Below are 26,769 nucleotides of genomic sequence, written 5' to 3'. Positions count from 1 at the left end.
GTCTCCCATCTATGGATAATGGAGTCCACTGTACTCATTGGGACCTTCAATGCTGCAGAATCTCTTCGTACCCTTCTGCAGACCTGTGCCTCGATACAATCCTGTCACTGAGGTCTACAGACAATTCTTTGGACTTCATGGCTTGGTTGGTGCTCTGACACCTGTCCATGGTTTGGACCTTACAGAGACAGGTGTGTACTTTCCAGATCAAGTCCAGTAAACTGAATTTACCACAGGTGGACTCCAGTCAAGTTGTAGACACATCTGACAGATGAACAGTGGAAACAGGAAGCACCTTAGCTCAGATCTGAATGTCACGTAATGTTTTTGTTCGCTATTTTTAATAAATTTGCAAGAACATCAAAGTCTTGTTTTCACTTGTCATTTTGTGTGTAGAATTTTGAAGTGAGAAATGAATTAAATTTTTGAATTAAGCTGTAACATGAAAATATGAGGAAGCGCCGTGAATCCTTTCTGGATGCACTGTAACTTGTTTCTGTGAATCATTGCAGTCTGCTGATGCACTGTTGTTGTCTGACCCCTTTGCAAAGACAAATTAAACCTCACATTGACAACCTGTTTGTGCAGATTCATTTATGTCTAATTTCCATAACATGGTATGGGGCATTTTAAAATGTTTAGCAAAGTAAACCAAAAAAAGTGTTCCTCATAAGATAAGTAGGAAAATATTCAATATAATACGTGTATGATATACAGAAGCTGGTTTATTGGAAATAACTGTTGAATGAGTGTGATCCGGTCAGCCTGTGAGGAGCCCTGGTTAACCAGCTTCTTTTTAATCCCTCTAGCTAAGCTAAATCTGTGGTAGCCTGGCTTATAGCATCAACTTGACTAAATATGTTCATTCCTCCTGATGTTGACTGTGGTTGGTGAACGTGTGTGTGTGTGTGTGTGTGTTAGCCAAGACGCAAGGAGAGAATGTGTTGTTGCATTTGTCCCATTACAACACAGTGATATGGGTCCAAGAAAAGATCTGCCAGGGCTCTAATTCAAATGTAATAGAGTTGAATAAAGCAGCGCCACCTTCTGGTGAAGATGGCCTACATGTACTGACCTATATAAGAATACAGTGCAGATGTCACAGAGCCCACTCTGGTCACAAGTCCTGCACCCGTTCACTGACTTCACAGAAATGAGCTGGAAGCTGAATGGCAGATGGCAAAGCTAAAACGCCAGTAAGTGAAAAGAAGTGATGAAAATCACATGATGAAGCAGCCCTGAAGCCCACCATAGACCTGTGGAGCAGAGGTTAGCACTGTTAGCTCACAGCAACAGGGGTCCTGGTCCTCTGTATACAGGAGATTGATAGTAACGCATTATTATCGGCACAGGGTCGAGGCAGGGCTTGAAACTGATGGTGCTAAATGACTGCATGTGGATTTGGGCCGACTGACGTGAAGCAAAACCAACATATGGGCACCTTCTCACGAAATTCCGACAGCACTTAAATGTAGCAGAGCTCTGCCGGGAAACAAAGCCCTCTTTGTCACTTCTTCCCCTTCTTCAGCTTTTTCACGTGAGCGAGGTTAATAAACGACCACTGATCATGTCTGATGACACACTTCGGGCGCAGAGTTGTGCTTTGTAACTTTTTCCTGCTGGTTAGACCTTTGTTAGAGCCCAGTCTGGAGCGCAGGAGAGAGAAGGAGGGATTTCCCTGTTCCAAAAACTTTTTCATCCAGTTTCCATTAAGGAGGGGGAGGGAGGATGGACATTCCTCTCATACTGAGGCCAGGCGGTGTGGGGGGGAGGGGGTGCTTCCTGCCACTTCTCATGTACCGCTTCTTTCTTTACTCCCAACATGGAAAAAGATTCCTTGGCCTCTAACAAACTCTTTTCCCCGGTGAAAGAATAAAAAGCCCTCGGTGACGTCCAAGATGGAGCGGCTGCAGCAGCGCGTTTCGTAACTTCAGGAGAGTTGGTGCCGAGGAGACGACAGAGCAGCAGGGAGCGAACAAAAGGATGTTTCACTGAACTCACGGGCTCGGAAAGTAAACCAGGTTCTTCAGGTAAATCATTTACGTGTGTGCGCGCACATCAACCGGATGCTCCGCTTATCTTTGTCACACTGTTTCAGTCCTGCTGTTGTCATTTTACGGCACCAAACTAAACGGCTGAGAAAAACCAGACTTTCAGCGCGTCGTTCGTGAAGCTTGGATTGGCTTCGGACTCAGTCATGTGTGCTTTGAATTAACTTCAATAATCAGTGCCAATTCACTGACAGCGTGACGCGTAGGTGGGTGTAGCCTTTACTGCATCCTGGCCTTATCAGTAGGACTCCAGTTAGCTCTGTGTGACATTTGAATGTGAACGTGGGGTCCTTGGAGTGGGTCAGTCTGAAGTGGATGACTCAACAGTTGTTTTGCATTCACAGCGGTGTACTGTCAGTTATCACAGGCACAGTAATCTGCGTATGTGACGTTTGGACCTCAGAGTGAGTAACAGAAACTAAACTGGAAATCTTTAACTGACCAGATAAACAAGAAAACTCACTCTATGCAAAAAGCCATAGAGTGATTTTAATTGGGAAATCCATCCATTCATTTTCCCAACTGTTTATCCAAATTGGGCACGAGCCGTGTCCCACGAGCCTGCCCCAACCCTTACAGGGGGTTCGGCATTTCCACACAGCATCATGGCTTTAGTTTCTCTGTTGACACACGCAGACTAAATTCTGATAATTCTCATTTAATTTAAGACTAAACAAGATTGAGTTTAATGATTTAGATTAACTTGTATTTGTAAAATATTTGAAATTGTAGCTTTTAAATAAGCTTGAATTGCCATTAAACACAAAGACTCCAACTGCAGGCCTCGAGGGCCGGTGTCCTGCAGGTTTTACATGTGTCCTTGATCCAACACAGCTGATTTAAATTGCTAAGTGACCTCCTGACCATGTTTTGAAGTTCTCCAGAGACCTGGTAATGAGCTAATCATTTGATTCAGGTGTGTTGACCCAGGGTGAGATCTAAAACCTGCAGGACACCGGTGTTCCTGGCCTACAGCTGGAGTTGGACATCCCTGGAATAGAAGGTGTAGCTGTACAGTCACTGGGCCTTTCTTTTGATTTGAAGATATTTGTTAACAGCACTCTTCAACGAAAGACATTTGCTGCTCCAAAATTTGGAGTTCAGCTTGAGGTGAAAGGGGCAGTCCATGCTAATGTCTAATGTTGGGGTAAGAGTTCCTTTAACTGAAGGGGCCGGGCTCAGCTCCTGTGAAACAGCCCCGCACCATGATCCTCGCTCCACCAAACTGTACACTTGGCACAGCGCAGTCACACAAGCATTGTTCCCAAGTGTGACACTGAACCGGCAACTAGCAGAAGTAGTGAAGGTAGATGACTTTAATCCCTGGGGTTGAGAGGTCGGCAGAGGTAGAGACCAGCAGCCGGGTGGATTTGTGACTGAAGGATCGCAGCTCAGAAAATGGGAAGATTTACAAAATGGTGTTTAGATCAAAAAGACAGGAGATGTTCAAGTTTTCACTGCGAGTGAGCAGGATGCACAGGACAGAGGCTGAGACGGTTTGGACGCGAGCGGCAGCTTTTGATTATTTTAGTAAACAAGTATTCCATTTCTTTTTCGAGTAATTGGATGAGACATCGTTTTGTTTTAATAATCAGCAGTAGAAAAATACAGGTCCTTTAAAATAAACTCCTCATTGGTTTTCATGCTAGAAATGTCAGAGTTCTGCATAGTTTAACTAAACAGAACCTAAAGGAAGTGAGGTCAGAGGTCACATTGTAATGTAACTCCTGTATCTTTACTGTAGACTTGAGTAAACCAAACAGTGGAGGATGGGAGAAGCTCACAGGTTTGCTGATCAGTGGTTTGATGGAGCACCGAGCTAGCGTTTCCCTGTAAAGGTCTGAATGGTTATGACAGTAAGAAGCACTGCTAGAAAAATGTTTTCCCTGCACCAGAGCTCGTTCTCGTGGTTACGACCTTTTGCTCCTGATCATTTGTGTGTAGACAAACTCCGTGTTAAACTGTGACGTTTATTTTCACTGCTGCTGTTGTTTTATCAGCCGTAGCAGCCAGTTTGCTAACATGTCAACAGTTTGCTGATTGACTGGGATCACAGTCCGACTTACAGCTGGTTACACCCCCAACATACCGTTTACCCCCGTTATCCTCTGTTATCCTCGTGCTAACCAGGCCTCACCCTGCTTAGCTTCCAAGATCAGAAAAGGCTGGCTCCAACCTTTAATGTGCTATATCTTGTTTTCACCAGCCACATACCCCAGCACGTACTGCACCCGTGTGTTGTACCTGATTCTTGAATATTGTATCTGACAGTTTAAATATCTGCGGTTGCTTCAGCATCATTCTGCTTGCTTCTTTCATTTTATGTGTCGTGAACAATCTGCACTGATCTTAAGAAACATCTGCAACATGAACGACGGACACTGAGTCAGCACTCTTCTGTTATACTGATATAGAAAGTCCAGAATAAGGACGTCTGCCTTCAGACAGTTCCACATAAACATCTTGGTGGTCTTCACTTAATATCAGATGTGTGAGTGGATGTTGGTGCTCCACAGATCTTTAAAGAAGTGTTGCATGTTATACTGTGCTGAGCTCAGGTGACAGAAGCATGAAATGTGGTTTCCATGTTTGCATGAGCCGTCTCGAGGACAAGTCTACACATTGTTCTTGACTCTTATTTATTTTATTAGAATCATCATGGGTTTTATTTTTCAAGTCCTGAATATTTTCATGCTTTATCTTAGACCGAGTAAATACATGTGCAATAAAGTGCAGTGCGTACATTTAACCAGGAAAGGCATCTGCAGTATGAAAGCACTCCCACTATTTTGTCTTTCTATAGTTTTAAAGACAACAGGAGGAAAAATGTGATCCCACAGTCCATCCTGTTGTTCATAGAGTCTGAAACACTTATCACAGAGACGGTTGACAGTCAATGCTGGTTAAGCAATTACACTAGTGCACAGGTATGAAGGTGTGGCTTGGAGCTGAATAGTTGCCAGGTCCACCTCCGAGCTCCACCTGTCAGAGTGTGGGAAGAAACGGGAAAAGAGGTGCGTTGTTTCAAACCTTCAAAACCCAGGTACACATCGCTGTGAGTGGAACAGACATTTTTTTCACTGGGATTGCTTTATAAGGAAGGATTCTTTGAGCCACACAGGTATGATATCATTTTAAAAACAAAGAAAAGGTCTGGACAGAAGCTGAATTCAGGTTTGAGCTGTAGAGATAAAATCAGCGCTTTACTGCCATGCAGCAGAGACCAACAGGTGGGAAGAAAAATGTTGCATGTATTTTTTCTGAAGGCTTCACTCTAGCAGGGATCTCTGAAGCATTACATCTGAAACTATTAACACTTTTAGCCAGTACATGTATCAAATGTGCTAAACTGAATGCATACGCTGGACTCTGTAATATAATTTAGCACGATGTAAACAGTCAGAGAACATCAGGAGAATGGAGGCTTACTAAATAAACATGGATTCCTTATTTTTCAACATTATTTTAAACATAAGTGTATTTTAACTTTTGATTTAAGTTCATGTTTCCACTTTCATTGCATGAACAAAGGATATAAGAACCAACAAAACAAGAGGTCATGGGTGTTACAGTAGCATCAGTTGGATTATGTCTTTGCTCTCATGTATGTCAACAGGTGTTGTTAATGGTCGGTTGTGCCGGCAAGATAGGAATTTTTTTCCATCGCTTTTCTCCCAAATCCTTTTGTAAACAGATGGAGTCATTTGGTCTAATAAATGAAGGTGTTTAATTATGTTAATAAAATTTGTGGGGGGTGCTTCTGAAGCCAACATTTTGTAATTTTGCTGCAAACATGACAGGGTGTCTGTACATCAGGAGGTAGAGCAGGTCATCTGCTGACTGGAAGGTTGGTGGTTTGATCCCTCGCATGCCAAATATCCTTGGGCAAGATATTGACCCCAAGTTGCTCTCCGACGCGTCCATCCAAGTGGTAATGTTAGTGAGTACTTAATACAACATTCACTTTCTTCTATTATTTTAATACTTTGAGTACCCCAGGAGAGTAGATAAGAATCAGTCCATTTACTTTCAGAAGGTAGGCATATTTACCCATATTTTCCGGGATATACCTGAGATCTGGAGACCCAAAGCTTGTATAAACCAAGATACCCAGGGTTTGGGAAATAATTGCAGCAACATCCTTCCATATGGGATATGTGGCTGGTGGATATGATGAGCATGAAGAGCCAGCTGAGTTCTGCTTTGACTTTTCCTTGGGAGTGATAAAGAAGCGGATCTGCTTTTTCCAACAAAAGTCCCTCCAGGTTTGAGAGTTGCTTCTTTTTCCCATTAACATGGTTTGTAGAGTCCTTATTCATTATAACCTTACTCTGGTACAGCTTACTTACTAGACCATTGCTGTTCCCGAAACTATAAGCATCCATGAATATCTGGATAACATGAGGAACTTCAATCGGACAGAGACCCTTAATGTTTTGGTCATTGAACAAGTAGATGTAATACTAGAGTGAGCCCACTGTACATATCTTCTGTCTTGTAATGGTGACTTAAAGTCAGGGTCACAGGCATGCCACCTTAATAATTTGGAGTTTGTACTCATTGAGCACTTTCACCCACTGGTTTACTGTTTTAGGGATTTCTTCCTCTTTTTTTCTGTCGAGCCAAGTAATGACTGGACTATTAAATTCCTGATATTTTAGATAATGCCAGGTGATTGGTAGTTATTGAGTCTACAGTGCTTCAGTGGACATGAAAATTTCCAGTGCATCGCAGAGGTATATACAAGGTGTCCTCAAATTGGTGCCTTGAAGCACCAATGGTTGCTGGCTGCTACAATATTTAGTGATGAGACACGAGGTCTTGAATGATCAGGCCCCATCTTATCTGAAAAACCTCGTAGTACTCTTTTACTCCATTGGAGCACTTTGCTCTCAGACTATGGGCTTACTAGTGGTTCCTAGGGCTTTTATGGGAACAGTACGGGAGGCTGCTGACTACAGTATGGGAGGCAGCCTTCAGCTTCAGGGCCTCTCTTCTGTGGAACCAGCTCACAGTTTGAATTCAGGGTGACCGATACACACTCTACTTTAAGGACTTAAACGTTCCTTTTTGGACCAAGCATTTAGTTATGTCTGGAACAGTGCAGTAAATCTAAGCTGCTGGGGTCGTCACATGATGCACAAAGTGTTTCTTCTTCACTCACTGTGTGTTTATACGCCACTCTGCGTTTAATCATTAGTTATTATTAATCTCCAGCTCTCTTCCACAGCGTGTCTTTGCCCTGTCTCCCCACCCCAACTACACGTGGTAGGTGGCTGCCCCCCTGTCCCTGAGCCTGGTTCTGCTGGAGGTTTCTTCCTGTTAAAAGGGAGTTTTTCCTTCCCACTATCGCCATAGTGCTTGTTCATGAGGGGTCATGTGATTGTTGGGTTTTCTTTATTCGCCTTGCAAAATAAACATCTTGAGACAACTGTTATTTTGGTTATATCCCCAGACACTGGTGTCAAAGTTGTTTACAGAAACAAATCCTCAAAAATCCTGTCCTGAATAAGATTTTATTCATTTTTCCACATAAACTCTGATCTTGGCGTTAGCAAAATTTTGTTACGTTTGTCATGTTCTATGGAACGTGCTGCGTGGAGTGTCTGGACCCTTGTTGTTGGTTCTTGTACAGCTGTTTCAAGAACTTGGTTTGCATTACCAGGAACAAGTCGGACTTGTTCCCAATGCGTTGGACTCCGTCAGGGCTGCCCTTTGGCCCACATCCTCTTTATTATTTTAATGGACAGAATTTCTCGGCGTAGTCAAGTGATGGGCTTCCACTTGGGGACACCCCAACCACAGCCTGTTCAGACTCCTGCCCTCCGGCAGACGGTACCATGGCCTGAGGTACAACGCTGTGCGGGGCTGTGGAAGCTTCTTGCAAACCGCCATAAGACTGTTGAACATTTTTATAGAACAGGGTCAGCTGAAATGGTTCAGCTGGACATCTCTTGGTGAGTTACACTGAGAGGAGATCCATGGGCAAACCCAGGATTATGATAACAAGCTGAAGGCGACTCTAGACACTTAGAGTATGCTGTTTTTTGTGTTTTCAGCTTTTTTCCCATTTTTGTGAATTTGACGTCTTCTTGTCAAATTTGGCAGATTCAACATTAAATTAATATTTGAAACTATACAAATTAAAGTTGTTATAGTTATAATTCCAGCTTGGTTCTGGATGGAGTATTGAGAGTTGGAGGTGGCCTCGCTGCTGCTGCGATGCCAGAACATATGAAGCATCCAATCATTATCCCAAAGGACGTGCGTATGACCACACTGCAGGACACACACGAGAAGATTGGACACTGTGGAAGACTGTATATGCTCTCAGAGCTGCAACAGAAATATTGGATTCCTTCTGCTAACTCGGCGCTGAGGAACTTTCTGTCAGGATGCATAATCTGCTGGAACACTAAAGGCAAACCATTGGAACAAACTGGCCAAGAAGACAGACTTCCACCCGATGAACTCCCCGTTACTAATGTGGGAGTGGATCGCTTTGGATTGCTGATTTGAAGCTAGGCCGCAGCACTGTGAAAAGATATGGTGTGCTGCTTACCTGTCGTACAATGTGCACAATTTTAATGTGCACACAATAAACACTGATTCTTGTCTAAATGGCATCTGACTCCAGTAACGGATGACCCAACAGACCCTAACCACTTGCTGCTGATGAGGAAACGGCCAGTTTGCCTCTTAAAACATGTTTGCAATTGCAGGAAATGGCAATATTGAAGTATGCTCGAACTATACATGTCTGTGCTGCAGTGGAGTATGGGTGCGCGTATTTCATGTAAGAATAAGAGCAGTTAAATTACTATGCATGCTTATTTCTGGTGCCTAAAACATATTTTCCCAAAACCTGAAAAGATTTCAATGCCAGAGATAAGCAGTTTCTAGATTTGTCATCCAATATTTGTTCATTGTCCAGATCCTTTGTGTGTATTTAAACAGGAAACAGATTTGGCTGTCATTCAGTATGTGTACACCAATGTTTTCTTCTTGTGTTGTCAAATGTTTCAAACGAACTAAAATGCAGATTGCAACAGGAAGATCCATTGAAATGAATATGACAAAAATAACACGCATATGTAACAAGTCTACCTTGAATCTTGGTGTCTGCTGCACTGATTTTGAGTCCGCATAAAGTCACCATTTTGACCATGTTCCTTCTAACAGGAAGGCCCTCTGACAGAGCCAGGCTTGGGAGAAGCAGCCGTCTACAGGGCCACGTGGGAGGTGAGGGGCAAAGAGAAAGTAGAGAAAAACGGTTACGTGGAACGTGGTGCTCAGAGGACTCATTCCATTATGAGGAGCTGCCCACCACCTATAGCACTATAATAAAGGAGGATTCAAGGTCACCTGATTCAGCTCTAACCAAATCTGAGATTTAGATTATTATTGCTGTCAGATTTCTTGAAAACAGACGGGTGGTAGTTCAGTGCAACCAGACGTCCTGTTCCCCATTCTGCTTTTGATAGCTCTAGAAACCTTTGAGAGTTGATCTCATACTAATACACTAGACTAAGGTATAATCTGGCACGAAATGAATGATCAACTGGAATTTGGATTTAATGAAGAGGGGAGAGTCTCTCCTCCAATAGAAAGCTGACATTGCCCTTCTGTGTCTGTGAACAAACCAAGTTATTCAGCTAACAGCTGCAATTCTCTGTCGTGTTTAAACGCAGTCTAGTCTAAAGAGCTTTGAAAGAAACTGACTGGATGTCTTTAAGTTTCCTGACAACATTTCATCTCTCATCCAAGAGGCTTCTTCAGTTCCTCTGGGATGAGAGAAATCCAGTCACTTCCATGTTCCTTAAACTAGTATAACCTGGATGACAGAACATACACTGACAAACATGCAGTCTAGTTCGTTCAAGTATAAACATGTTTATGTGAAAAGTCATGTCGGAGCTGCCACAAGCTTCAGACTACAAGGTGACATGTGGGTGAAAAATGACTTTTACAACTTCATTTATGTTACATTAGCAATTCGCTGATAGGCTTTCAAATTAAATGTCAGAATCCACACTTGTGTGAATGAACCATGAAAAACAGCCATTCGATATTAAGTAGATATGCCAAAGTGCAACCAGGTGGTACGTGATATTGGAAGCTGCCTCTGTGTTGCTTTAATATTCGTTAATGACATTGACTGTTAAATTCTAGAATAATAGAAAAAGTAGCTACTGAACATACATCTTTATAAGAAGTACTTTTTGAGTTTTGTTCCCAAAAAATTCTCTGTAAAATGAATCGAAACGACAGCACCACAGTCTGAGGAAGCCGGAGGTTTCTTCCTGTTAAAATGGAGTTTTTCCTTCCCACTGTCGCCAAAGTGCTTGCTCATAGGGGGTCATATGATTGTTGGGTTTGCCTCTGTATGTAGGGTCTGCCTTACAATATAAAGCACCTTGAGGCGACTGTTGTTGTGATTTGGTGCTATATAAATAACATTAGATTGGATTGAGCCACTGTTATAGCTTAGGAAGGCTGTCAGACTCAGGAACGTTAATATGTTGAATACAAATGTTTCTAACTTTGACTCTTTTGTTTTGTTGTATATGTATTTTGCTGAAGTGCAGGCATCTCACCAACACTAACTTATTTCTCCTTTTGTCTCATATTTTATTTGCCAACAGATGTTTCGGAAAAAAGCATCTTCCTCCTTGAGAATGAGAAGGATAACAGAAACTAGATGTAATGATTTTCTTTTCTCTACTCTATCGAACAGGGATCACATTCAGTGTTGTCAGTGAAACCATACTAATTTGAATGCAACAGAAAAACTGTGTATGTTTTGCTGCAAATCCTTTGATATACTTTCCCTCAGTTTATTGCTGCTTTGTAGAACTTGTGCCTGAAAGTGGTGACCGTGCACCAGGAAGCTCCCTGCCTACCACCATTACTTTCAAAGAAGAAAGTAGAAGAGACACTACCAGTTTCCATGCTTTACCAGTTATAAATACTGTGAGCAATATTGAGATTAGATGATTGTATTCAAAAAAGAAAACTCCCAACTGGGAAAAGCCACTTTTCCCAGTTGGGAGGTAACGGCACTCGTCTAGACTTTCCACACCTGCTTAGGTTGTTTTCTCAACTAGTACTTCTCAAGGCTCTTGTGCTGCTCCTTGGTGGAGTTGTTATCTGTGATTGCCACTTCTATCAAAGCAGTTTTCTGCTCCTTGCCAACCAGCACAGTGTCTGGCTTCTCAGCGCTGGTCTTAGCCTCTTCAGGTATTTTGCCCCACAGATGATGCATCATCATGGACATCACTGGAGTGTGGGATACCCAGGTACTTGTGCCTATCCTGCTACACTATATTGTCAAAAGTATTAGCTCGTCTGCCCTCACACACATGAAATTGAGTGATGTCCCATTCTTAATTCATAGTGTTTAATATGATGTGGGAATTTTGACCGTTCTTCCCAAAGGTCAGGCACTGACACTGACCCGACCTGGCTCGCACTCTCCACTCGAATTCATCCCAAACATGTTCTTTTGGGTTGAGGTCAGGACTCTGTCCTGGCCAATCAGGTTCTTCCACATCAGTGTGTTTTTAGACTTTGTGCACTGTTGTGCAGTCCTGTTGGAACAGTCAGGTTTGTTAGCGGTGTGAAATTGCCCAAAATTTGTCGGTATGGTGAAGTATTAGGAGTTTGACTGCAGCTAAGAGGCTGAGCCCAAGTCCTGTTTAACTCTAACACGCTGTTCTTGAGCTCATCTGAAATGTCTATAGTGACTGACTCTGAGAAAGTTGCACACTGTGCATTCAAGCATCTTCTGACCCTGCTCTGTGATTTTCATGAATCATGGCGTGCTGTTACCTTTTTGTACCTATGGATCATGGTTTTTTTTCTGCTCATGTTTACTTCTTTACACTGATTATTCATGCTTTCCTGTGGAGGGCATATCTCGAGTGTGTTGGACCTCTTTTATCCACGAATTTCTAGAGAAAGGAGGAGACCCCTGGTGTCTTTCCTGAGATGGATAGCAGGCTTCCAAATATTGAGAGTCAGTAAATATATCATAATGAGTAGGTGCCTTGGTAACATATTGTACAGGACCACATGATTGTGAATCATGCAGTGAACACTGTCCCGTTAGGACTGATCTTTTCGTGTTGGGACACTACTTGCAGATGAAACGGACTGCTCTGGTAACAGCGATCCTTCATGGATGTCCTGCAGGATTTGCAAATGAATCTCAGAAACTGTTTTCAGAATCTTTACAATGACAAGGAAAGGTAGCAAATACCCTGTGCCATTTGCAGTTTAAACCCTTTTATATCACTTTATATCTGCAATTGTTGCATTTTTAATGGCATATTTTAAACTTAAAAATAAATGAATAAAAAAACGTATAGAAGTATGAAGTTACATTTTCATAGGAATCATCCAAACTTTGGATCATATCACCTTCAGGCAAATTGAAGACTTTGGACGTGACCCGGGGTTTGAAAATATAAAAAATATCCACATAATGATTATTTTCCAAGTTATAACTAGTGTTTCTAGAATTGTGTTGTATTTGAACGGGTCTGTCTACTGATATTTTTGTTTTTGTGTGAAGATTTGTCATATTTGCTCAATCCAGCATGAAATCTGAAAGCAAATCATTCACAGCTTGTTGTTCAACGTTTGCACCATGAAATTGTAATGCAAATAAGTTTGAGCAGAAAGCCCTCGTTGATTGGAGAATGACCTGTGTGTCTTATTGAGACGGGCACGTGAACAGTAACAGTGTTACTCTTACAGTGTTTACAGTTAAATGCCCAACGGCCGCCGCCGTCTTCTTTCTGTGGTTTTAACTCCTTAGTTGAGCGTGTGATCGGGGGTTGAGGGCTTGGGTGAATGGTTTCTAATGTTTTTCAGGAATTGTTCCTCCTCCACTTGTGTTCTGTTGTTTGCACGGGGCAGTGGTGGTGATGGATGCTTCCTGTTCCTGTCTGACCTGAACGTTATTTCTTTCCTCTCGTATCAACTTTACTTTCTCTTTCTTTGACTGTCGATCTCTTGACCCACTAAACTCATTCCTGTCTGTACTCACTGTGGCACTTTCCCTTCTCCTCTCAGGGAATATCGACCGTGGGCGAAGCTTATCCTTCCACGAGGTTTGTGGCCAGCGCGAGGTGGAGATGAGGGCCGCAGCCGAGGAGTCCTCAAACAGCAGCAGTAGTGTAGGAGGCGGCGGCAGCACAGTCCTGCAGCGTCTCTTACAGGAACAAATGAACCGGAATTATGTGCTCCAGCAACAACAAGGTGGAGGAGGAAGTGGTGGAACAGGAGGGGGAGGAGGATACTCGGTGCAGGGACAGGTTGGGCCATCTGATGATCATTCCATGAGCCCCCACATTGCCCGGCAGGAGCCACAGGGACAGGAGTTGCAGACAGACAGCGGCCTGGAGAAGCTGGGCTCCTCCAGAACCGGAGGAGGAGGTGGGAGTAGTGGAGGGGGAGGGGGAGGAGGTAGTAGCGGAGGAGGGAGCAGCCAAGGACAGTGTCCAAACTCTGAAGACCTCCCTACATATGAAGAGGCCAAAGTGCAGTCGCAATATTTTCGGGGCCACGGCCCCCCTCCTCAACCTCAACAGCAGAATAACCAGGCCCAGCAGCCTCCTCTACAAGCGTCTGTGGGCGCCGCCTTCTATGTCACAGGGGTGAACAGCGCCAAGGTGCGCACTGAGGGGCGCCCCACGGTGCAGCGAGTTAGCGGCATGGGGAAGGTCCACCAGGACGATGGGCTGAAGGACCTGAAGCAAGGACACGTTCGGTCTCTTAGTGAGCGACTTATGCAGCTCTCATTGGCCACCAGTGGCGTGAAAGCTCACGCTCCTGTCACTAGCGCCCCACTTTCTCCCCAGCTGCCCCCTCCAGGGCCAGCTGGTGACTTATACAAGACGCAGCATCGTGGCCCACCTCCTGACTACCCATTCAAAGGTATGGGTTCTCCTACCAAGCAGCAGGAGTCGGGAGGCCATTTTTACCAGGAGCAAAGAGGAAGGGAACACTCGAGGGAAGTGCCTCATGTCCGATACCAACCCCCACCAGAGTACGGCTCGTTCAGGTAAGGAGCACGCCCTCACGCAGTTATAGGAAAATACAAATGAGCTACAACTTTCAGCACACTTGTGTTCAGTAGGCTGGAAAACAGACTTCTACAGTAGTTACTATTCCAATAAAGGTGTAGTATTGGTTAAAGTATTGGTTGTTGAACCATTCCCGGATCTTAAAAAGTGACAAGTGGTCTTTTCCTTGTTCATCAAAAACCTCGGTGTTCTCCAGCTCTGCTGTGACTCTGTGCTGTTTACAGCTCAAACACAAGTTTAATCTTTCGGCAAACAACTAGAGAAAAAATAAAAGTACACCAAAATATCCTAATACTACCTTATACTCGTGGCTCAAGAGTTGGGAGTTCGCCTTGTAATCGGAAGGTTGCCGATTCGAGCCCCGGCTTGGACAGTCTCGGTCGTTGTGTCCTTGGGCAAGACGCTTCACCCGTTGCCTACTGGTGGTGGTCAGAGGGCCCGGTGGCGCCAGTGTTCGGCAGCCTCGCCTCTGTCAGTGCGCCCCAGGGTGGCTGTGGCTACAATGTAGCTGCCATCACCAGTGTGTGAATGTGTGTGTGACTGGATGTGTAAAGCGCTTTGGGGTCCTTAGGGACTAGTAAAGCGCTATATAAATACAGGCCGTTTACACAACCCAATTGTGTAGTATGGTGGAGGGAGTTTTTACAGAAGCATGCGAAGGCAGCAGTCCACGAGGACCGTGGCCTAGGACTCCCATGTCAGTCAGCACCAGAATGATTGGAGAAAGATCCGTTTTAGGTTTGGGAATGGCAGCTTCAAAGCGTGGAGCTGCGGCGTCTGTGAGCTGAACAGGCGTTGATCAAGACGTCCCAGAAATATTGATGAGCTGAGACTGATTTACTTTTCTCAGCTTACACTGAGTTATCACTTAGTGTGTTCAACAAATAAATTAGAAGTAAAAATAATAAGGCACCCAAAGCGCTTTACAATTCCACTCTCACATTCACACACTGGTGGAGGCAGCTACGGTTGTAGCCACAGCTGCCCTGGGGCAGACTGACAGAAGCCAGGCTGCCATATTGCGCCATCGGCCCCTCTGGCCAACACCAGCAGGCGGTAGGTGAAGAGTCTTGCCCAAGGACACAACAAGCAGGACAGAGAGAGCTGGGGATTGAACCGGCAACCTTCCGGTTACAGATGAGCGTCCCAATCCTCTGAGCCTGTGTGTGTTTGTATGTGTGCATTCATACACTTTGTCTCTACCTCAACATATCCGAGTCCTTCCTTCCTTCCTTCCTTTAGCACAACACTCTACTCAGCTGTTAAATGGATCAGAAACCTCTAGTTTGGGATTATTCAGCACTCCTATGCTAACCATGCAGCTGTGCTTTCAATTCCACGGCTAAACTAAAGTCAAATAAACAATTATCAGTCGGTAAAAAACAAGATTTTAGTTTTCATCGGGGTAAAAATTCTCCAAGCAGAAGGTAGAAAAACAAAAACCGACCCTGGTTTCTTGGATGCAAAGACGGATCCTGTTGGGCCTGTTTAGCACTTACCTCAGAGCAAACTGGATTTAAACAGTCATGAATACAACCAGATTTTAATTGTCAGGGCAGGACGTGCTACGACATGACCTGCTGTGGTCTGATGTCATTCCTTTGAAGACAAAAGATATTTTCTGAACAAACTCAGCTGAAGCTGGTGTGTTCCCATGTTACTCAGAAACAAGTCACACATCACCCAAGCAGACAAACCAATGAATCAGACAGGACACGTGATAAAAAGCCTTAGTCTGTATGTAAATGCAACTAGTGTGCATGCTGGGGGAAATTATTATTTGACCTCCTGCTGAAATTTGAAGTTTGCTCACTTACAAAGAAGAAACGGTCTCAACCACAAATCTCAATGCAGTGAATTCGTCCTGTAGCCTTAAACAGCAACATGTTTCTACCTCTGTGTGTGACTGTGGGGACTTTCTGCTGCTGCAAACATGGCAGGTGTGTGTGTGTGTGTGTGTGTGTGTGTGTGTGTGTGTGTGTGTGTGTGTGACACAGGTTAAATGTGAGCTTTTGTGTGGTCAGCTAGACTAGAAAGGCGCTGTTTGTTTACTGTTTGTTTACTGTTAAAATGTGATTGGAGCAAATCATTTGGGCTCAAATGAAAATGAAAAAAATGTCAATAAAATAGCTGTGGACACATGCTGTGTCTGTTTCAGCGAACTGTATGCTAATAAATGTTCAACAGTGTGCAAAAACAACTGACTTACAGATGTGTAACCATGCTTTCTGCAGGTCCAGTAAGGAAGGCTTAGTTCACACCCAGCGACCCCTTCAACAGCACAGTCCCACCTCCTCTGTCACCTCAGTGGGCTCTTTATCGCGCACTCAGTCCTCAATCCTTAGCAACATCCTTAGTGCCTCCCACTCCTCTCATCCTTCCTTCCCTCATCAGCAACCCCAGAACCAGGGAGAGCCCTTACTCACGGCGGTCCCTCGTAGTCCACATAGTACCGGCTCCCACCAGTTGGCAGAGTCTTTTACCTCAGGGTCGCTTCACCCACCACAGAGGAGTCATGGTTTTTGTCCAGATCCCTATGGCTCCACACCAAGGATGCACCATCATCATCATCATCAGCAGCAGCAGCAGCAGCCTCCCCATCTGTATCATCATCATCAGCAGCAGCAGCAGCATCATCATCAGCAGCAGCAGCAGCCGCCATTCCAAGGACCTTCCCAACCGCAGCTGTCGGTCCATTCTGGACCTTTCCCCCTTTCACAGTCCTACACTCACCTGCAGGGGGAGCCCTTTGCAATGATGGCCCGTGCCCAGCAGATGGTAGATACACTGACAGACGAAAACAGGATGTTGAGGCAGGAAATGGAGTCCTGTCGCGAGAAAGTCACTAAATTACACAAGGTAAGAAGTTTAGCAGTCATCTGTTTAGATACATGTGCAGACAGTGTTGCCCACTAAGTTTCAGATGTTAGTGTTCAACATGACCTTTGACCTGTTTGAAACCAGAGTACTCCTTCAAACCTGATGCTGACACGTTCAGCCTAACAGCAAGACAAGTGCAGCACTGTGTGAAGAAGATGTTTTTGGTTATAATCTGTTTTCTTCATGCGTTCCTGAACAGTTTGGTTGAAATGTGTTTCAAAGCGCTAACAGACAATAGAACAGTGGTGTTGTTGGTAAGGCCAGTTTGGACCAGTAACTGGTATACAGTTTCACTCTTTCTGTATCTGTGAACAGCTGGAAATGGAGATCCAGCTGGTCTCAGAGGCCTATGAAAACCTGGCAAAGTCTTCCTCCAAGAGGGAGGCCCTGGAGAAAACTATGAGGAACAAGTTGGAGCTGGAGGTGCGCCGGCTGCATGACTTCAACAGAGACCTCAGAGGTGAGAAACAGTGAAGAACATGACCAACATTCCTCAAATGACTTCAAATGTAATGATGACCTGTAACAGCTGTACCCCGTCTCAGCTCCCAGCGTTTACAGAAATACGGGATCGGTTGGATGGACTTGGATCTGTCCCCAAAAGGACAGATGAATCCAGTAAAGGGGGGCTAGCTGTACCATTCACTGGGGTAGCCAAACAAATGGTACAGCCTTATAACGCTTTGCTTTAGTGATCAGTGAGGTTAAGGTGTCACTGGAAAGGTTCCTACAGAGGGGACGTCTAATCCAGCAAAATAATCTACAATTTCTTTTTCATCCACCAGTTCAGACGGGTCATGCTGAGTTTTAAAGCAGTGTAGAAATTTTGACATTTTGCTACCTTAACTGTGTCCTATGTTATTGTCTGTTCTCTCTGCAGTCCTGGATTTCTTTTTTTTTTGTTAAACACGCCATTTTCCATAATGTTCGTCTGTTTATTTTGATGCATAGTTAAATAAATAGCATTATGGTCAGATATGTCTGCTGTTCCCATTTTACTGCCACCACCATGCTTTGGTGGGTGTGCGTCCCTCTGCAGAGCCCCGTCTCTTTTATAAGAATGATTTATTATTTCTCTATTTTGTTTAAAGCTTGTTGTGTCCTCGATATTGTTAAAGTCGTATTCCAGTCCACATCAGGAATTTCCGTCACACTTGGTGGTAATCTTGTCAAATGTGTGTCCCCCTCTGGAGGTGCATACACACGAGCTACTGTGACACTCTTTCCTTTCGCAGTTGCATATCTGCCTTCTTGATCCTCATCTTCCTCAATCTTTTCAACATTAACATTGCTTGATATCAGGGTAGTTGCACCTCCTCTCCTGCTATTCTTATGTGAGCTGAAGATGGAATTTGTATATCCAAACCTTTTTGACATGTTTCATGTAGAAATATCACCTGTGTCCTGTCTCTTCCATAAGGAGAGGATCCTAATTGTCCACCGCCTTTACTCCTGCTGTTGGTGCCGCTTCTCTCTTCTAATGAATTGAAGCGGCTGTGACATTGCGTGTTGTATAGCAATGGTGGCAAAAATGCCGACTGTGGAGCTGAGCGAAGCGCTCACCGAGTGGAGAAGTAATCAAAACTGTGCAGCTTGAGGCTGGCTTCATGTGCGGTGCTGTATACACGGCCTGGTCCTCTCAGTGGATTCATATTCTTGTGTAGGGTGTTTGAAAACGTCCCTTCCTCTTCTTCCCCAACTCCAAAAAGTCAGGTACTGTCCCTCCTCGATCAGCTTGTTTTGAATACGGTGAGCGCTCCGCTCAGCTCCACAGTCGCGCCCTCATTTCCCCACCTGTGGCCACTCTCTCTGATACTCCTTTCATTTCTTCAGTTGTTTTGTCCAGTTTGTTGCCCATTTCTTGGTGTAGAGAATTAATATCCTTTTGTAGACTGTCGTGATCCTCTTTCAGTTCCGACCTGAGTGATTCTGTAGCGCTCACCAAATCATTCGGGGCTCCAGGGTTCGTGTTAGCTTGCGTTGCAACATTGCTAGCTTTTGCTGATGAGTTGTTTATGTCTCGGGCGAATTTGGTGTTTTGGGCATATTTGTGTTTTGTCAGTCTCCTGCATTTCCTTCCCCACTATTTAACTCTAGAAGAATTGCCTATAAACAAATTTTTATATCTCCATGTAACCTTATATATTTTAAAATTAAATAATGAAACATCCTAACCGAAAATGGATTTAGCTACATTCTGGACAGTGTTTCCGGAATGCAGTAGCTAGCGAGCTGATTGGAGACCGTTACAGCCAATCAGAATATTTGCATCCAAGTCTGTAATTGGTTGGTTTTGTGGCACACTTATGACGGTGTACGGAGAGTTGAGCGTGCAGGGAGCAGAGATCTGAGCAAGCGCAAATACCAACAACTGAGCGAGAGCGGCTGTTATTGTGTGTGTGTGGATAATAGCAAACACTGGAATTAGAGCAGGGTGACATGACCAAAAATATTTATCACGATATACATTTGAAAATTTGCGATAACGATATAACTGACGATATAATTGACACTATACTAATATATTTTCACTTAAACAAGCAGCTGTTTTTTATGTGCATTAAAGTTATGTAAAAATGTAACAGTGCATTGACAGTTTAACCAAAAGGCATTTCCAGTGGAAACTGGCCGACATATCCTCAGCATAACCATGTATAACATCCACACAACTTAAAAAGAGGTTATACACACACAATACGGTAACATTATGCTGAAGCACAGCACGTATCACTCCGCGAGGCTCCGCCTACGATAGCCGTAATGCTCCCACAATCCATCAAGCGGTGCGGCTTCGTAGCTCAGCAAAGTCGTACTGAAACATGTGACAGATTTTCGAGCGCCGTGCACATAAAATCGTTTCGAGGTCAGTAAACACAACCAGAGTTCATACATAAGGCACACGGGATTATACGGGGCTCTGTCGACTTTCAGAAAAATCAAAGGATTGATTTTAAGTGCGCCGTATTTTCCAAACAACACGGTAATAACGACGGCCCGCTAGCATGCGCTACCAAAAATAGTGCTTTGTTGTGTATCTGACGGACCAAAGCTAAACCAGTTCCACCAGTGAAGCTGCAGCATTTTTACAAACCAGTTCAGGTTCATCGTTTCATTCAACGATCCACTTTCGCCCTTCTTATTCTCCGTCGCCGCCATGCTTTTTCCTTCCATGTGCGTATGAAAACAAAGGCACTGTGCATGTGCGTTTTACCCATACTCTATCGCCATATTTCATTTTCTTATCGTTGCCCAACATTACACCGGTATTACCGTGGACGGTATGATATGGCCCAGCCCTAACTGGAATACATTTCTTGCATTGAGACATTAAACTTTTCTTCCCTCCAAATAATTTTTTGCGTGTTGTTGGTTTTTTTCTTTTGTTTTTTTACATGCGCTCAGAATAGAGGCACAATGATAACGTCATACCAGTGTCATTGAAATGCATTGTGCTGTATGTGTGTATACCCAGGCACCAAGATTTTGTGTTATGTGCTGTTGTTTTTAAGAGCGCATGGAAACCGCTAATAAGCAGCTCGCTGCTAAGGAGTGTGACGGCTCGGAGGACAACCGCAAAACCATCTCCCAGCTCCTGACACAGAGTAAGTGCCACACATAGACAGCATCAAACCAACAACCTTCCTGAGGAATAATGACGAGTTATTATTATTATTTTCTAATATAACACCTGTCAGCAGAATGCAGGCTATTAGAGGATGATGCACATCACTGTTGCCTGTTGGTGTCCACATGGAAACTAAGCAGACAATAGTTTTGTCAACTCTTTTATGTCGGGACGACTTGCTTGTTGAGCTGGACAGACTGTGTCTGACACTCAGCTGTTCCATGTAGGTGAGCATCTCAGATTATTTTCTGTCATCAACCTGTATCAGTAAGTTTTTTCATTAAACAGTCCAAATGAAGGGCCGTAACCTGCGGACCCTCGCTGGTAGGGATGGGTACCGGTGTCCGGTGCCATGATGGCACCGGTTCTGACATAAACGGTAGTAACCAGACCGAAAAGCAGCGCACATTTCGGTGCTTTATTTCGGTGCTTTTTTTTCCCTGAGCTGTGATACACTTTAGATTCTAGCCAATCATTTTACGTTTCCAAGGATAGTAGGCGGGGCCAGGTACGTACGTTCTTTTAGAGCAGAGCTACAGATTAAAAATGTCCAAGGCGAAGCGGTCAAAGTCTGGCTGTACTTCACAGCAAAAGATGCAAACTCAGCAGCAACAAGTGCTTTAAGCTGATACTGTGATACTGTCAAAGGAGGTAACACCTCAAATCTGATGAAACAGCTGGCGACGCATAGCGTTTTTTTTAAAAGCCGAGAAATGCGCCGTATTTGATAGCTTGCTGCGAGACCTCACACCGAGCACATCTACTGCGGGTGGGTTGCCTGTTATGCAACATCCCCCAAAAACACGAAAAGGAGAGTCCTGGCCCCTAGCCCTGCCAGTGTAGAAGAAATGATGAGGATGATGGTGGCAGCAGCAGCCGTTCTTCTCTGTGTGAGTAGCTTAATGTTGTTCGTGTGTAATTTACGTTGAGTAGGCTAACCACGTTATTACATTAATGCATGTAAGGTGAATTAGCAAACATCATCATAGCTACATGCGGCTGTCTTCTTGTTTGATGGCAGATACTCCCTTCACCCTGGCCAAAAAGGCTAAAATGACCAAAGAAAAAGAGGAAAACAGCTAAACATGAGAGGTTTTTGGACAAAGTTTGTGTTTTTTCCATTGTTTAAGCACTGCTTCCAGCCAAGAGTGATACCATATATGCCCCATAGCTGCAGAAAAGGCTAACATTGTTATCTTTTTACAAAAAACCAGCTGAACATGAGAGGTTTTTGGACCAATTTTGTGTTCTCCATTCTTTAAGCACCGGTTTGAGCACCGTTTGAGCACCGGCACCGTTTCAAAAGTACCGATTTGGCACCGGTATCGGATAAAACCTAAACGATACCCATCCCTACTCGCTGGTGGTCAAACCATCAGCATGTCCCCGATGTGAAAGCAGTGTTTTACACTTCATCGGTGCCACAAACACACTCAGCTTTCACTCATTCGACATTATCTTTAGCAGTCCATGGAGCTCACACGGCAATGCTGCAAGTCACCAGGTTTTAATGGCAGCCACCTTCAATCATCTCATAAAGGACTCGCATTAAATAAAAGAGGTCCAGTCTACTCCAGCTGAGATGATTAACAGGCAGCACAAGAATCACAGCACACAGTGCTGAAAGAACTGTTACAGCATTCCCGGCGTTCCCTGTTTGGATATTAAAAAGTAGAGCGAGGTGATTATTCGGGGCAGAAACTCGACCTGCTAAGTTTTTATTTTGTTTTTTACTTTTGGGGTTTCTGGACTCACAATTAACTTCAAAATAATTAAGAACATGATACAAACTGTGAAATTCAACCTGGCACATCAGAGACAGCCTCACAAATTCTGTGAACCTTCCTCATTTTATCGGTTGTCTAACTGTCAGGAAGCAGTTTGTGTGTAAAGTGTTATTATTCTTGTTTGGGACGTTATGTGGACTTCATTTAAAGCGCGTTTGTCTGAGACCTGTCAGGTTTCGCGCTGACAGGGTTCATATCAAAGTGTGTCGAGCCTTTCTTTCTGACAAATACACTGACATCACTCCTTTGTGTGAAGTTGAGAAATGTGTGTTGTTCCTGTTTTGTTGTGAAACCGTCCCTTTCATGCTGTACTGAATCAGCCCCTTATCTGTGGGAGGGGCTTGCTACTGCTGTGCCTGCCTCGGTTGGGGCGTATCCGAACACAGAGACAACGACGGACGTGCAAAAGTAGTGACTCCTGTTCACTTTACTCGGGTTTGTTGGGTTTCTCTGTGGACGAGCCAGCAAACACTGTCAGCTGACAGATGTGCGCTTGGAGCCTGGCGCTCACTGACTACGTTTCTAGTGGACGCTTGAACGTGTTCGTTAGACTCACATGTTGCGTTTTCTCAGTGCTTGACGGTGCATCCTTAAAGTTCGTGTGATCATCATAGCAACAACACCAACGATCACTCATAAGGAAGCTTCTGGAAACTTCAGTGCTGTCGCCTCACTTGGTGAAGCTGTGAAACAGAGTTCAGCTGATCAGAGGACAGTGCACGCTCTAACCAGTCGTATCATGTCAGGAGTTTATCTTAAGCTGGATGGTTTTCTTGTCATAACAAAGAAAGAAAGTGATAATTAAAACGAGTTATCATTTTATATAAGATTATACAAATATAAAATGTACATAAGATGTTGGGCTGATCCATGTTTGACATAATTGTGTTTAGTGTGGCATCAAATGTTAACTGTCAGTCATTTATGTGTCATTGAGTGTGTATCTGAGGTCTGCTGTGGTGAGGACAGTGTTCAGTGTTTCATGTCCTTCTGTGCGCTCAGACAAAGAGACGCTGCGTGAGAAGGAGAAGCTGGAGATGGAGCTGAACGCACTGCGCTCGACCACGGAGGACCAGAGAAGGCACATCGAGATCAGAGACCAGGCGCTGAACAACGCCCAGGCCAAAGTCGTCAAGTTGGAGGAGGAGGTGTGGCGTTTTTGACTACGCTGCTTTCATTGACTTAGACGCATTACATTTATAGATGTTGAGTAAACACTTTTCTAGGGCTGTGTATGAAGAATACACACTTAACAACACACACATATGACATGTAAGTTTAGTGGTGCAGATCAGCCTTTAATTACTTTCTGAGAAAAACAACTCCAAGAGTACAATGAGGCACAGCTTCTACAGGAAATCCTTCACGTTGCCATTAGATCAGTGCGAGGAGATAAATAAATGTACAGACTGATGTTCCTGTTTGCTTCTGATGTGGCAGACGCAGTTTGTCATTTATAAATGTAAACGTTAGGATTGTCCTCTGGGAATGAGTTTCTATGCCGATCAGAGTGGAATTATTTCTATTGATGAAATGGATCAGCCTACAGATGTAACTGATCTGTTCCTGATAGGTTTACTAAGCTGTAGCTTAAACACGGTGCATAAAAAGCTATAAAGCTTGTGTAGCTAAACGAAAGAGTTTCTGAGAACGTGGCAGGTTAAGGTCACACTCTGAGCACAGCCTGGTAATATTCAGAGCTCATCTAATGAGTAACAAGGTTCACATTTGACCCTGGACACGTTTTAGGAGCACGCTTTCCATTTTCACACATTCACACACAAATTCCACAGAACGTTTGCTCCTCATTACAGAGAAATATTCACCTCAAACAGGAGAAGTTTTGCAGGCACAAAATGATAAATCTTGTATCCTGTCAGGAGCTGCTCATGATCTTATTGGTCCTGACCGTGGAGGGAGTGGCTCTGCTGGCTGAGTCCCTGTTACAAAGGCGACGTTTATGTCTTTGCACGTGCGCAGTGTGAGCAGTTGCGGTGACACCCTCACGACGGTTTGAAATCCTCACGACCAAGCGATTGATGATCGGGAGCTGGTCGTGAGGTGTTAATCGCTTCTCGTTACCCGGCGTATACTACACGACGCACGATGAAGGCCAAACTCACCGATCACCAAAACGGTCGCACGACTGAAAAATCGGCTCACAATGGGCCAAAAATCGCAGAGTGTCTGCACACCACTAAACGTTTTATTCAGAAAACATACCCATCACAGGCTGTTGACTATCAATGGCTACCAGGCCAGTGTGTGAGCCACCAGCCACTGGGGCACAAACGTCCCTACGAGAGCAGTGACTTCAGGTCAGAGTAATGAGCGATCTCACTAACTAACCAGCTCCAATTACCAGTTTTAATTCACTTTTTATATAAATACTAGGGGTGCAACGATATTCGTATCGATATTGAACCGTTCGATACAGTGCTTTCGGTTCGGTACGCATATGTATCGAACAATACAACATTTGTAATTTATTTTATCAACTTTCCTTCTGACGATGCTGTCTGTGTTGAGCGCTCAGTGAATCTGCGTTCGACTACTCCGCCTAGGCTGCACTGTCGAGCGCAGATCCACTGAGCGCTCAACACAGACAGCATAGACAGAAGGAAGAGCGCAGGGCAAGCTAGCGAGACAGAAGTTAAGCTCTCCTTGCAAGATGGACCTCCCCCACCCTCATTCAGATCTGGCGTTTGGAATTATTTTGGTTTTCATGTGACGTATGACCCTGAAGGTAAGCGAGTCATGGACTAAAGTAAAACAGTATGTTGGATGTGCCATGCAATGCTTAATTACATTGATGTGAACTAGTGTGTTAGCGCAGTTAGCTCGTTAACGTGTTGGCCGTCTAGCCCCATGCACAGAGCGATCGGCGGTAGCTCGTTAACGGAGATTTGCCGTGTTGTGGCGTTAAGGTCATTTCAACGAGATTAACCTGAAAGCACTAGTGGGAACACAACGAATATGACTGCACATTTACACCGACATCATCGTAGTGCAAAGACAAGTGGAAGCAGACAAAAAAAAGCAAGCATGCTACTAACTTTAGCCGAGTCATTTAGACAGCTGTTAGCACGTGATTCTCCTTATGCTGCTGAGAATATAGCCCAGAAGAAGCGGATAGTATAGCTTTTATTTTGGAAAGAGACATTTCTCTGTAATAAACTCTCTTTTCCAAAGATGAGTGATTCCTCAATCAGATACAGGGCTCGCAATATCGCTAGCCCGACGTCCCGGAGCTAGCGATCTTTCCAGTCGGGCTACAAAAATCTCTCTGCCCTGCCCGTCGGGCTATTGTAGGAAGGAAAAATATATGTCAATGCTTCTGCATTCTTTCAGAAATGTAGCTGGGTAATTATGTCATTGGCATCGGTGAGCCACTGTCAATATGTGACATATTGAAGTCGCGTTTGAATTTGCGCTTGTTTTTTGCTTTCACTTTGCAATCGTGCGAACTGTGTATAGAGAGCGACAGCACTGATCTGTGAGTGATGATAATTTGCACCAATTCCTCTGACATCGTCTTATTAATCGTTAGCTTACTATGCAAACATGACAAGTGAAATCTCCCGCAGCTTAAACATGTGAGAGGTTGATCGCAGAGAATCGCTGAGCTTATGTGCGTGAGTGTGTAAAAGCATTTCAGTTCTGCTGAGCCAAATAAGACAGGTCAGGGTGAAGAAGTGACAGCCAAAGAAAAGCTTACCACAAAACGGAGAAGTTATGACAAATCAGACTATAAGGCAAAAAGAAAGTGCAGCTTTATGGTTTCATGGACAAAAGAATTTCTGTGGCTGCAATATGACGAGCTAAATAACCAGGGCTGCACATAAGTGGTCCGCAGGTGCGCATTCGCTGTCAAAATAAAAAACACGCACAAGGGTTAGGGTTAAATTTAAAAACTGTACTTTTGAGTTAAAATATATATTTATAATTTTAATAAATGACAAATTAAAAAGGCATGAACATTTTTTTGTATCGAAAAAATATCGAACCGTGACACCAAAGTATCGAACCGAACCGTGAATTTTGTGTATCGTTGCACCCCTAATAAATACATTTCTATAAATATGTAACTTAGCAAACTCATAATTTTAAATTTATTACTGTGGGCTTCCAGGGGGGCCAGCTGCACTCATGTTAGCATTATACTAACATGAGCACGAGTGTCACAGCCACTGCTATGACATGCTCATGCATTCACCTATTTTTCTGCTTTTTATGACATTGGATACTGATGATGATGATGTCCACAGTGTGACTTCCTCACTGGATTTTAGTTCTCATTGGTTTGTGCACTACAGCCAACCAGCAGCAAGAAC

At 44.0% G+C, this 26,769-nt stretch overlaps 1 protein-coding gene and 1 long non-coding RNA gene across 12 annotated transcripts in view; both read left to right on the top strand.

Annotated features, from left to right (window-relative positions):
* Positions 1 to 579, top strand: part of LOC309715566 — a 3,349-nt gene extending 2,770 nt beyond the window's left edge. Inside the window, exon 2 of the long non-coding RNA XR_014279228.1 lies at positions 1 to 579. This exon is cut by the window's left edge and continues 2,302 nt beyond it. This is a non-coding gene — a long non-coding RNA (uncharacterized lncRNA).
* Positions 580 to 1,131: 552 nt separating this feature from the next.
* amot (angiomotin) overlaps positions 1,132 to 26,769 on the top strand; it is a 38,909-nt gene continuing 13,271 nt past the window's right edge. Inside the window, exons 1-8 of one of the 11 annotated variants that reach the window (XM_082548787.1) lie at positions 1,155 to 1,196; positions 9,234 to 9,293; positions 10,697 to 10,754; positions 13,131 to 14,121; positions 16,378 to 17,002; positions 17,339 to 17,483; positions 20,533 to 20,625; positions 23,438 to 23,583. In XM_082548787.1, the coding sequence (XP_082404913.1) occupies positions 1,170 to 1,196; positions 9,234 to 9,293; positions 10,697 to 10,754; positions 13,131 to 14,121; positions 16,378 to 17,002; positions 17,339 to 17,483; positions 20,533 to 20,625; positions 23,438 to 23,583 (2,145 nt within the window). In that variant the 5' untranslated portion in view covers positions 1,155 to 1,169. Of the gene's footprint in view, positions 1,197 to 1,365; positions 2,031 to 2,318; positions 2,456 to 5,071; positions 5,173 to 9,233; positions 9,294 to 9,325; positions 9,412 to 10,696; positions 10,755 to 10,905; positions 11,025 to 13,130; positions 14,122 to 16,377; positions 17,003 to 17,338; positions 17,484 to 20,532; positions 20,626 to 23,437; positions 23,584 to 26,769 lie in introns of those variants that run through there. The other 10 variants (XM_082548790.1, XM_082548791.1, XM_082548788.1 and 7 more) reach the window with 10 other exon arrangements.

Source organism: Aulonocara stuartgranti, assembly GCF_965226115.1.
Source record: "Aulonocara stuartgranti genome assembly, chromosome: 10".
Classification (NCBI taxonomy): Eukaryota; Metazoa; Chordata; class Actinopteri; order Cichliformes; family Cichlidae; genus Aulonocara; species Aulonocara stuartgranti.
Note: the sequence above shows the minus strand (reverse complement) of the source record. Positions and strands in the feature narration are given on the sequence as shown.